Genomic DNA, 12256 nt, shown 5'->3' with positions numbered 1-12256 from the left:
GCGATAAACACATAGGCATATAAGCATAGAACACCAAATCGAACAATTATTTAGGTAAAGTATACAACTACGTTTGTGGTTTAAGATTCAAATATAAAGCATTGTGTTGAATAAATATGAAATATCACCCCCAAAATAAAAGATGGAAAATGGGGTATGAAGAACTCACCTTCAAGTAGTAAACTTGAAAGATGATAATTTGGAGATTTGTCGGAACGACGAGTTTAACGCACAATGCTTAAAAAGAAAAGAAGTCTTGAATTTAGAAAGGTTGTCTTGAAGGTCTTTAAACAAAATAAATGTTGAGAAATGTAACTAATTAAAGTTCAAGGTTTAAAATGTAACTATTTAAGAATTTATAATAATAACCCTTTAAAAATGTAAGTTTGCTCGAAACCGGGTTAAAGTATCTAACCTTAATATTTACTCAACCTAATAAGGTGGGTAAAATGCAAGAATGCAAATCCCTTTGGAATAAATATACTAAAACGGTTTTTTTTTATCGAGTGTTCGGGTTGTCGGTTCGGGTCTTGATAATTAGTCAAACCCAAAGTCAACTTTCCAAAATATTGAATGTTATGAAATAACTCAATAAAATTTAATAAGACTTAACCAAGTATGTAGTTTCATTGTTTTAGAACTAACAACGCACGTTAAGCGAGTGTTCGGTTTTGTCGGTCCAAACTTTGTTATGAGATTAAGTTGGATCCAACATTTCCAAGTATTTAAGAAAAAATTTAAAAATCAATTTGTAACTATTTTTAAAGAAATATACAAGTCTTGATGGCTAAAAAAAACACACTTGTGTGTCTTAAGCGAGCAAGAATCGGTTTGGTTCGGTTTCCATCTCACAACAAGTTCATAGATGGTTTCCACATATCCAAACACTAAAGAGCTTGTATAATAATGTACAAATAAAAATACTTTAAGTTTTACAACCAAAAGTTAACAATAAAGTATTTAAACAAAAGTTTGGTTTTCGGTTCAGATCGTGTTTCGGGTTAAGATCGAGGTAAGATTCTACAAACCCATAACCATAGAATTTGTAAAAATGATTTTAGAAACTTAGATCTAACAATAAGTATGTTTAAACAATTATTTAACAAAACTAGTAACAAAGTTCGGTTTACGGTTTAGAGCTATTTACGATTAAACCGAAGCATAGACTCTTAAAAACCCATAACCATGGAACTTGTAAACATTACCAACAAACTAAAATAAGCAAGATTAATATGTATGAACAAGTTATATAGATGTATATATATCAAGGACACGAAGTCCTCCATGAAGCCTTGCCTTATGAGGTCCGAAACCTCACCGACCGGAATCAGAGAAGTAACTACCAAAGGTAAACAAGGGGTGTATATTATATATATGTTGCACAACCATAAACAAGTATTAATAAGGCTACATAAACTAATTAAGATGAAAGACTAAAAACCTTCAAGAACACTTAAGAAGATAACCTTGAATCTTTGATGTTTGAGAGAGTTTTTTTTTTGGAGTTGTAGCAAGGGAAAATGAAGAGGAAAGGTGGTGTATATATAGGGTAATGTTGATGGTCAAATATGGGTGTGAGACACAAAAGTTTTCATGCAAAATGGATCAAGACAAAAACACAAAACAACAAAATAAAAATAAAAATAAATAAAAATAAAAATAAAAATAGGATGTTTTCAAGACCCAACAAGTGTGAAACAATATTGTAACATAAATCCATCATTTTGATTATAACATAAGCTTCGGTTTACAAATCGGGTCGGTTTACATAATAAACAAATACAAAAACGAATACAAACAATACCCGAAATTGACGAATGTCACAGTTCTTGACAGAATCCGCTCCCCTAGCCACTAACGCGGAGGGGGGGACCGACGCTCAAACTTTGAGTGCGGTAGATGCGTGGAAGCATTCGGAATTATTATGTCGAAACTGTGTGTTAAACGGTTTAGTTGACGCGTTATATAACGTGTACTCTTCAATAAAGTCTGCCAAAGAATTATGGGAGTCTTTAGACAAAAAGTACAAAACGGAGGATGCGGGAACAAGGAAATTTGTTGTCACCCGTTTCTTGGACTATAAAATGGTTGACTCTAAGACTGTAATTAGTCAAGTCCAAGAGTTGCAAGTTATACTTCACGACATCTTTGCCGAGGGAATGACACTTAGTGAGACATTTCAAGTGGCAGCGATGATTGAAAATTGCCTCATAGTTGGGTTGAGTTTAAGAATTATCTTAAACACAAGCGAAAGGAGATGACTATTGATGATCTTATCGTTCGACTTCGGATAGAAGAAGACAGTAAGAGAGCTCAAAAAGGTAGCCTAGTGGATGTTTCCGCCAAGGCTAACTTAGTCGAGTACGGTCAATCCTCCAAAGGGGGCAACAAGGGCAAAGGCAAAGGTAACAAAGAGAAAGCGAAAATGGACCTTGGCGTGAAGAAAGGGGTTGTGAAAAAGAAGCCTCCACCTTTCCAAGGACCATGTTACAACTGTAACGAGATGGGGCACCGGGTGATCCGGTGCAAGAAACTGAAACGCGAGCGCGTGCTTTTGGTGGACGAGGATGGCACTCCTCTCGTGGCGATGATTACCGAGGAAGCGGCTTTCATCGAGGAAGTCAACGTTGTGGGAGACGCTCCCAAAGGGTGGTACGTCGACACCGACGCAACCCGCCATGTTTGCGGCGACAAACAACTCTTTAAGAATTTCAAAGAGCCGGCGGGTGACCAGAAGCTTTACATGGGGAATAAAGCGACTGCGGACATCATGGGGGAAGGCGATGTGGTCTTGAAGTGGACTTCTGGCAAGGAGCTCACATTGACTAAAGTTCTCTATGTTCCCGAGATTCGCAAGAATCTTGTCTCGGGATGGATGCTCAACAAGCACAGATTTCGCTTGATGATTGAATCGGATAAATTTATTTTATCGAAAAATGGAATGTTTGTCGGCAAGAGTTATGCCGACAATGCTATGTTCAAATTGAATGTAATTGTTGTCAAAAATTCTATGAATAAAATTGCTACTTCTATTTACATGATTGAGTCGTCAAATTCTAATTCTTGTGTTTGGCATGGTAGACTAGGACATGTAAATTTTAATTTAATTCGACGTTTAATTAAATTAAATAGCATTCCATGTTTTAAAATCGATTCAAGATATAAATGCGAAACATGTGTTGAATCTAAACTAACGAGAAAGCCTTTCAAATCGGTTCAACGAATAACCGAACCCCTTGATTCAATCCACACCGATGTGTGCGATTTAAAAGCCACTCCCACAAGAGGTGGAAATAAGTATTTCATCACGTTCATTGATGATAGTACTCGGTATTGCTATGTATACTTACTTAAAAGTAAGGATGAAGCAATAGACAAGTTTATCTTGTATAAAGATGAGGTTGAAAATCAACAAAAACGGAGAATAAAAACTTTGCGAAGTGATAGGGGTGGTGAATATGTTTCATCATTTGCGGAAATATGCGAAAAAAGTGGCATAATACATGAGTGTACCTCACCTTATTCTCCACAATCAAATGGCATTGCGGAACGAAAGAACCGTACATTAAAAGAGATGATGAATGCCATGTTGATTAGCTCGGGCGTGAGCTATTACTTGTGGGGGGAGGCTATTCTGTCGACCAATTATATCTTGAATAAGATACCCCGCAAGAAAACGGATGTGACTCCGTATGAGTTATGGAAGGGTAAAAAACCTTCATACAAATACATTCGAGTGTGGGGGTGCCTTGCCAAGGTGACGGTTCCGCCACCAAAGGCACTAACGATATGACCTAAAACCGTGAATTGTATATTCATTGGATATGCACACCATAGTAATGTGCATAGGTTTCTTGTACATGAGTCCAAGAATCCCAATGTACATGAAGGCACTATTGTTGAGTGGAGGACCAACGATTTTTTCGAAAATGTGTTTCCCTGTTTAAGGAAAACACATGCGAGTTCATCAAGAGCGGTTGATGAAGAAAGTACATAAAGAGCGATTGACGATACTGTTCATGATGAGAGACATGAACGACCCGAAACTGAGGAAGGTGAGCTTAGACGAAGCAAAAGACAAAGGATTGAAAAATCCTTCGGTCCTGATTTCGTGAGCTACATGGTTAAGGGTGAGCCCAATACCTACCGCGAGGCGGTTACCTCCGCGGAATCACCTCAATGGAAAGAAGCAATTAAGAACGAGATAGATTCTATATTGCAAAATCATACTTGGGAGTTAGTAGATCTTCCGCCGGGTTGTAAGCCCCTTGGATATCGTTGGATATTCAAAAGGAAGATGAAAGCCGATGGAAGTATTGATAAATACAAGGCAAGGTTAGTGATCAAAGGGTACAGACAAAAAGAAGGTCTAGACTATTTTGATATTTACTCGCTGGTCACGCAAATAACCTCAATAAGGTTGGTTCTTGCAATCGCGGCCTTACGAAATTTGGAAATTCACCAAATGGATGTAAAAACCGCATTTCTAAATGGCGATTTAGATGAAGAGATTTACATGGAGCAACCCGAGGGTTTCTCCGCCCCAGTGAAAGAGGGCAAAGTATGTAAGCTAGTCAAATCAATGTATTGTTTGAAGCAAGCTCCAAAACAATGGCACTTAAAGTTTGATCATGTCATGATTGACAATGGTTTCAAAATAAACGAGTGTGACAAATGTGTCTATGTGAAGGACACACCAGGAGGTTATGTGATTTTATGTCTTTATGTAGATGATATGCTTATCATTGGGAGTAATGATACTATGATTAAATCTACAAAATTGTTGAAAGCGAGGTTTGACATGAAAGACTTGGGTCTCGCGGACGTGATTCTTGGGGTTCAAATTACTAGAACTCAAAATGGTCTTATCTTGAGAAATTCAATAAGGATGACACGTGTGTCGCGTCAACTCCAATTGATACGACCCACCATCTATCTAAAAATAGAGGCGAGGGTGTTGTTCTGTTAGAGTGCTTAAGAATTATTGGTAGTCTAATGTATCTTATGACATGTACTCGACCCGATCTAGCTTATGTTGTGAGTAGGCTAAGTAGATATACTGGTAATCCGAGCGTGGAACATTGGAAAAGTATAACACGGGTTCTAAGGTACTTAAGATACACAAGAGACTATGGACTCCATTATAATCGAGATCCAGCTGTGATCGAAGGATATAGTGATGCAAATTGGATTTCGGATATAAAAGATTCTAAATCAACAAGTGGATATGTATTCACACTTAGTGGTGCAGCTATTGCTTGGAAGTCTTCTAAGCAAACGGTTATAGCTAGATCCACGATGGAATCGGAGTTTATCGCCTTGGATAAATGTGGTGAAGAGGCAGAATGGCTACGTCAATTTATGGAAGATATTCCAATATGGCCAAAGCCTTTGTCGGCTATTTGCATACATTGTGACAGTCAATCAGCGACTGGTAGAGCCCATAGTGTGATGTACAATGGCAAATCAAGGCATATTCGATGTAGACTAACACGATACGACAACTACTCACAACGGGTGTTATCACGATTGACTATGTGAATTCAAATGATAATATTGCAGATCCGTTAACAAAAAGCTTAAGCAAAGAGTTAGTTAACAAGTCGTCAAAAGGAATGGGACTAAAGCCCATGGGAAAAGGGGACATGAGGGAAACCTAACCTAGTTGACTAGAGATCCCAAGATCTAGGTTCAATAGGATAACTTAATCATGAAACCAAGGGTGGCCACTGTGGGGGAGTACCCCAAACCAAACTAAAGGGCGTTGCGTGCGCGCACGTCCTAGTCCATTCCAATCAGTGACACATGTTGTAAGGATAAGCATAATAAAGGTTAATGATTTGTGGAAATCAACAAACCTATTGCTTTTAATGATTCGAGCGAGAATCACCTATGTGAGAGAGAACTAGGGTTGGTTCGAATGGATATTGGGGAAAAAATCCTAGAGCTCTCGCAGAACCAGGCTAGTGTTCTAGGACCATAATAGGACATGACAGTGAGGGGTTGGCCAGACCAGGGAGAGTGTTGTGTGAAGTGTATTGTCGTCTACATAAATGGGGGTATGTTCAAAGACATCGTGTCTACACACCGCTAGGAGACTAAGTATGCTTAACAAAGGAAGGTTCAAAGGGTAACACATACCTATCCTGCAATGCTTAACCGTTGAATTGAATCTAAGAAACTTGCATGTATGGATTGATCTCAATGTGAAAATGAATGAGTTTTATTTTCACATGTGGGGGATGTTGGAAAATATGTGGAAATGAATAAGTTTTGTTTTCACACGTGGAGGATTGTTGAAAAATTTTTGTGAAAAAAAATATATATATGTTTAAACTTTGAATTATTTTATTCAAGGTTGTTAGTCAATTAGTCAAAGCCATTAAAATGTCCTTTAATTTGGTCAAAAAAAATTAAAGTTTTGGTTAATGGTTCCTTTAATTTGGTCAAAAAAATTAAAGTTTTGGTTAATGATGGTTGAATAGTTTCAACTTTCTACTAGTATAAATACCAAGGGAGCTCCTTGGTTGTAGACACACAAAAAACACAAAATTAACACATTCTCTCTTGTGTTTTCTCCAACTTTCTCCTTAAAAATTTCCAACATTCTTGATCATCTTCATCATTTTCTTTAAGGTACTATTCGGGTGCTAGAGCCCTCCCCGACAGTACATATTGCTTAGGTCGTTGTACCCTGGGAAACAAAACGGGGAGAGACCCGGAATTTGTTTTAAGGGCGCCGTGTAAAACACGATCCTCGCCCACAAAGCCTACGACACCATTCTTCTTCTACACCTTTCTTGCATTATTTTATTTCAATTGTATTGTAATTTTGATTTTTTCCGATGTAATTCATGTTGTAATTTACTTCATTTCCTAGATAGATTGATTCCTTATATTATAATCATTTTGTTAAAAGTGTTTTACTTTTATACACGAACGACTTCCTACATGAAATTCACTTTAAGGTTACAAACAAAATCACAATTTTGATATAGGATTCCCTGAGAGTTTTGACTTCAATGGAAGAAGATGAAAAAAAAAAGAAAGAAAAAACGTGTCATTGGAAAAGATATACGGACATGGGACCCGGTGGATTTTGTGAAAGAGAAGATGAAATTTTCAAAAGTCTTTATTTTGTTTTTGTTTTAGTAAAAAGCATACCATATTTTATTGTTATTTTGTTATTTCCAATGCTTAGTGTATCACTATATCGCAAGCTTTAAACTTAAACTCTACAATCAAAACATTTCATTACCAAGATCATATATTATAGTCATATGTGTTACTGTATAGTTTGAGGACAAAGTATTCAGTTTTCAAGTAAATTTATGAAAAAAAAAAGAAAAAAAACTCGTAAATATATGTTTTTGTCTATTTTGAAATCTACTTCTTTTAATTTCTAAAAGCATTTAGGCCGATTCATGCTTTATCTATTTTTCTTGTCTTAAAAAAATTGCAACTTCTTTAATTATAGAAACATCAATAACTAATTCAGTCATTTTTTTTAGTTTGTTGTAGGTTGAATCAGTTGATAAAAAAAAATATTATTAACCAACGACTGTGATTAAAATAACTTTCGGTGTACCGTTTATTAAGTTCTCTCTCATTTTACTTGTTGCTACAAGTATTGATATATAAAAGCCTTGTTTCGGAATGTTCTCTATACAATATAATGACTAAATTTCAAACAATTGAAATCCGTAAGAGAGCGAATGTAGAATTATTATATATTAGTTATGCATTTAGGTATTTGTTTAAGACTACCCACTATCATGATTTTTCCCCTCAACTGATTGCAATGTGGCAAATAAGACAAAAATAAAAATAATATATTTAATTTAAAAACAAAAAATGAGAACAACCAGGTTGTGGACACAACCCTTGGTTGCAACCCAACCATTATATTATTTTAATATGTTTCTTTATTTTATATTTTTCTTTTCTTTTAATTATTTACATTATATTATCCGTTTTCTTTTAATTATTGATGGGTGGATTGTAAAGTCACCCTTAAATGTAGTAATCCTAAGCAAAACATGAGCGTTTACATGTTATTTCAAGGATTTAGGTTACTACTGTATATGGTGCGTGTTTGCAGGTACAGGTGCTAAAAATGGTGATTCAAGTGAACTATGATGGAAAGGAGCAGAGGACTTGAGATTTGGTGATAGCAGTCAACAAGTCAAAGAAGAACAATTGTTTTGGAGTTGAGGCTACCGTAGCTTACGGTAGCCACCGTAAGCTACGGTAGGGTTCCAACGTAGCAGCCTACCGTAAACAAATAGAACCTGGCGTAGTGGTTTTCAAAACCACCGTAAGCTACAGTGGCCACCGTAGCTTACGGTGGGGCCTGCACGACTGTGGCGGTTACAACTCGTTTTTTATGTTATAATTGTCTTTTGAGCTCCATTATTGGAGTGGCGATCTAGACATTGTTGTGGGGTGATTTTGGTGCCTTGGAACAACATTTTGGGTGTTTCTAATCAAGGATTAACATCATAATCTTGGATTGCTTCGGATTAAACTTGGTATGATAATCTCAATTATGTGTGGCTAAAACTTCTAGTATTTTTCTTGGTTGTAAGGTTATTGCAATACTCTTTTTGTTTATTGTTCTTGCACTTGGATTGATTATCAAATCGTTTAGATTAATATAATCACGTTGTTTGTTTGATTGTTTGTAATTTGTCCATATCGTTTAACCTAGTTTCGTTCTATACGTTCTTGGTGTTGTTGACAATCGAGATTTAGTAGAAGAAATTAGGGTTAAGATTATATTGATTGATTACCAAGTAACGACCTCGCGTTCTAGGAATCCGAGTACTTAGTTCTTGATTAATCACAAACAATTACACTTACACGAAATCAAGATATTATAATTTATCCATTGAACTTAAACAAAAGAGTTGCGCAATAACCGAACTCCAAGAGGAATGCTCATTTAATCAATTGTTTACAACCTTCGTTTAGTTTATTTATTTTATAAAATCAAATCAAACCAACCTGAATTTTACTTTTTTTTTTTGTCGTTTACATTTATATTAGTTTGATTGTAAGCTACTCAGTAACACATATTCCACAAACTTTTCGTGTTCGACACCCATTTACCACTATCTAATTAGTCGTATTTGGTTTATTTTTGCGCGAGTCTTCGACCTCGTGTCAAATTTACATTTCATTATCTATAATATTTTCTTATTACTTTAATATTTTTTTTAATCTTAAATGTTATCCTAGGATGCCAAATGCCAAATATATTTTTTTTTAATCTTAATATTTTTCTTTTTCTTTTAATTATTACTTTTAATTATTTGTTTTATATTAAATATAAGTAATTAATTAGTTTCTAAAAATATTATTTTTATATCTCAAATATTTTTTTATATGATAAATAATAATCATAAATCTTATTTGGTTAATAAAATATTGGTTTAGGTTAGATTGTGAGTGTGAGTGAAATATTAGATTGGGTGGGGTTGTGTAGGTGGAAGAGAGAGAAATTAGTTTTTAATAAAAAGGTTGGGTTGTGTTAGTTGTGATAGTGGGTTGTCTAACATGCGATATAATTGCTTGATTTCAAATTTACAAATCTGAAGAGGACGAATCAGTTAGATATTTGTTTAACTTTATTTGTTATTATTAGGGATGAGATTGGGATGGTCCCGGTACCGACCGGTACCGGGACCGAAAATCCCAATCCCGAAATTCGGAAATTGTTGGTATACCGGTACCGAAATGTTCGGTTCGATACCGGTACAGTACCGGTATCGATTCGGTACCGGTATTACATGAAAAATTCGAAAAATACCGGTACCGTACCGTACCAATACCGAAAACTCAAAACTTAGTACAGACGGTACCAATCGGTACCCATACCGAAAACGCTCATCCCTAGTTATTATTATTCTTTTTATCATTATTGTATGAATGTATGGTGAATAAATATAATAATTTGGGATACCCTTGATTTTTTTTTTCTTCTAGATCAGTTATTGCAACCGTTCATATATTGATATAAAAGATTTTAAATTAATTCAAGGTTAAAATATTTTATTTTAAATAAGTTTATGAAACATTTTCATATAAAGTACATTTGTGTGTTGACTTTCATGATACTATTAAGAAATGACGTGCGTGATGTAAAGAGTAAAGACAGAAGATTTAGCAAACCATTGTTGACAAACACGATCTCAGGTGATCCATTCGACAAAAATAGCAACCACAACTAACTTTATTCTTACAATTTGTGGTCAGTTTAAAAACTTCAAGTGTAAAAAGTTAAAAACTAGCCTCTCTGTCTCCCATAAGGCCATAATCATGCATGCATGACCTATGAGAGTATAAATATGCATCTGGAACCCTAAACACATAACTCATTAATTTTCTCTACTCATACTCTCATACCCATCACCAGCGATGGAAAATAACAACAGTAGCATCTCTGTCGATGAGACCGCTCCGACACAAACAGCTACAAAGGAATTTCACTATCGCGGCGTCCGAAAGAGGCCGTGGGGACGCTACTGCACAGAGATGCGTGATCCGTGGAAGAAGACTCGGCTGTGGCTCGGCACGTTCGCCACAGCCGAGAAGGCCGCGCTGGCATACGACACGGCCGCTTTTAGATTCCGGGGTGCGAAGGCGAAGATGAATTTCGGCTTCATTGCATTTTCACCGCGGATGGTTGAGAAGAAAGATGATGATATTAACTTTCCTGCCGGAGGTGATTTGGCTTTGAGTTTCGGTTACGAAAAGCAATTCGTAGGTGATCATGTGGTGAATGAGAATGATAATGATCAGGATTCAAATATAAAGACTGTTATGGTTGTTAATAAAGTCAATAAGTCAGAGGGGTCTTGTTGGTATTTTGTAGAAGTATAGGGCTGAATTTGTAATTTTGTAAAAGTGTTGTTAGTTAGTCGTCGTTGTACTTAACAGTCAGTTAGTTAGTTAATGAGATATCGTTCAGTTGTTTGACCTAATTCTTAGCTTCTTTCTCTCTCTAAATCTGCTATTGATTCACACATATCAATTGGTATCAGAGCACCGATTCTCGGCCATCTGTACCATTTTTGATCAAACTCGTCCACAATTCATTCTCAATTCGTTCGTTTCGTTTCACAAATCTTGGAATTGATCATTTGATCGATCGATTCTTTTCTGATTCTATTCAATTCTAGCCGAAATTGATCAATTGTGGATCAATTTCTTCTGATTTTCCTTCAATTTGCCCTAAATTGAATTTGTTCAATCAAAATTCTTCACCTGAGTCTCAATTCCTTCTGTTAATCAAAATCTTCCGTCATAACTATGACGACTACCAGAAGTCAGGCGGAAATTGATAAAATTGTTCGTGAACATTCAAACACACTGGGAAAAATTAGTTCGTTTATGGATGAGACGCGCCAATCATTCGCTGAAATTCGAGAAGTGCTCGAGGAAATTAGGCGCCCTAAGCATTCCGAGGGTCCCTCTGGTGTCAATTTTGACACAAGCAATGGCTCAAGAGCTGATCGTTTATATCGGTTTGGGAAGATTGAGTTTCCTAAATTCGATGGTACTGAGGATGTGGAGGATTGGGTTTCTAAATGTGAGCATTATTTTGATGTGGATGATACCCCTGAAGCCTATAAAGTCCGGTATGCAGTTATCAATTTGGAGGGAAAAGCAATTAAGTGGCACAATAATTTCATCAAGAACCGACTCATCACTGGAGTAACATGGTCTGAATACTCGAGAACTATCATTGATCGTTTTTCTTCCACCTTGTTTCAAGATGGTATGGGTATCTTAATTTCTACAACTCAAACTGGTACTTTAGAAGATTATTGTGATAAGTTTGATGAGAATCTGTTAAGGGTCACTATTTCGGAAGAATATGCTGTTAATATATTCTTAAGAGGGTTGAAACCTGAACTTAGTGGTTTGGTGAGGGTTCTTGATCCTAAAAGTATGAAACAAGCTTATATGTTAGCCAAGAAACAAATATAGCCATTTCTAATATGCCTAAGTCCTTTATCAGAAACTATTCATCTCATGCTAACACTTTAAGTCCCACCCCTATTTCTTCTTTCAAACCTCCTGTGAATGCCTCTCATTTACCCTTACTACCTGCACCCATTGTTCAGAACAAAACCACTAATTCAAGAAGATTATCCACTAAGGAAATGGAATTAAAGAGGTCAAGAGGAGAGTGTTTTTGGTGCACTGAAAAGTTCACACCAGCCCACAAGTGTCCCAATAAGCAGTTGTT

General features: G+C 36.1%; 2 protein-coding genes across 2 annotated transcripts; both read left to right on the top strand.

The window, feature by feature from the left end:
* The first annotated feature begins 10419 nt into the window (after positions 1-10419).
* On the top strand, positions 10420-10884 carry LOC143532582 (ethylene-responsive transcription factor 9-like). The gene has a single exon (XM_077027601.1). The coding sequence runs from the start codon at positions 10420-10422 to the stop codon at positions 10882-10884; it is 465 nt and encodes a 154-aa protein (XP_076883716.1).
* A 429-nt stretch (positions 10885-11313) lies between these two features.
* On the top strand, positions 11314-11994 carry LOC143532581 (uncharacterized). Its single transcript, XM_077027600.1, has one exon. The coding sequence runs from the start codon at positions 11314-11316 to the stop codon at positions 11992-11994; it is 681 nt and encodes a 226-aa protein (XP_076883715.1).
* Positions 11995-12256: the final 262 nt, after the last annotated feature.

The sequence above is a fragment of the Bidens hawaiensis genome, unplaced genomic scaffold (genome assembly GCF_021521415.1).
Source record: "Bidens hawaiensis isolate Kalapana, Puna unplaced genomic scaffold, B.hawaiensis_p1.1 tig00009479_1, whole genome shotgun sequence".
Classification (NCBI taxonomy): domain Eukaryota; kingdom Viridiplantae; phylum Streptophyta; class Magnoliopsida; order Asterales; family Asteraceae; genus Bidens; species Bidens hawaiensis.
This window is presented reverse-complemented; position numbering and strand designations above follow the sequence as displayed.

Coding starts and splice junctions, on each gene's coding strand:
- LOC143532581 (XM_077027600.1), top strand. CDS start 11,314: ATGACGACTACCAGAAGTCAGGCGGAAATTGATAAAATTGTTCGTGAA.
- LOC143532582 (XM_077027601.1), top strand. CDS start 10,420: ATGGAAAATAACAACAGTAGCATCTCTGTCGATGAGACCGCTCCGACA.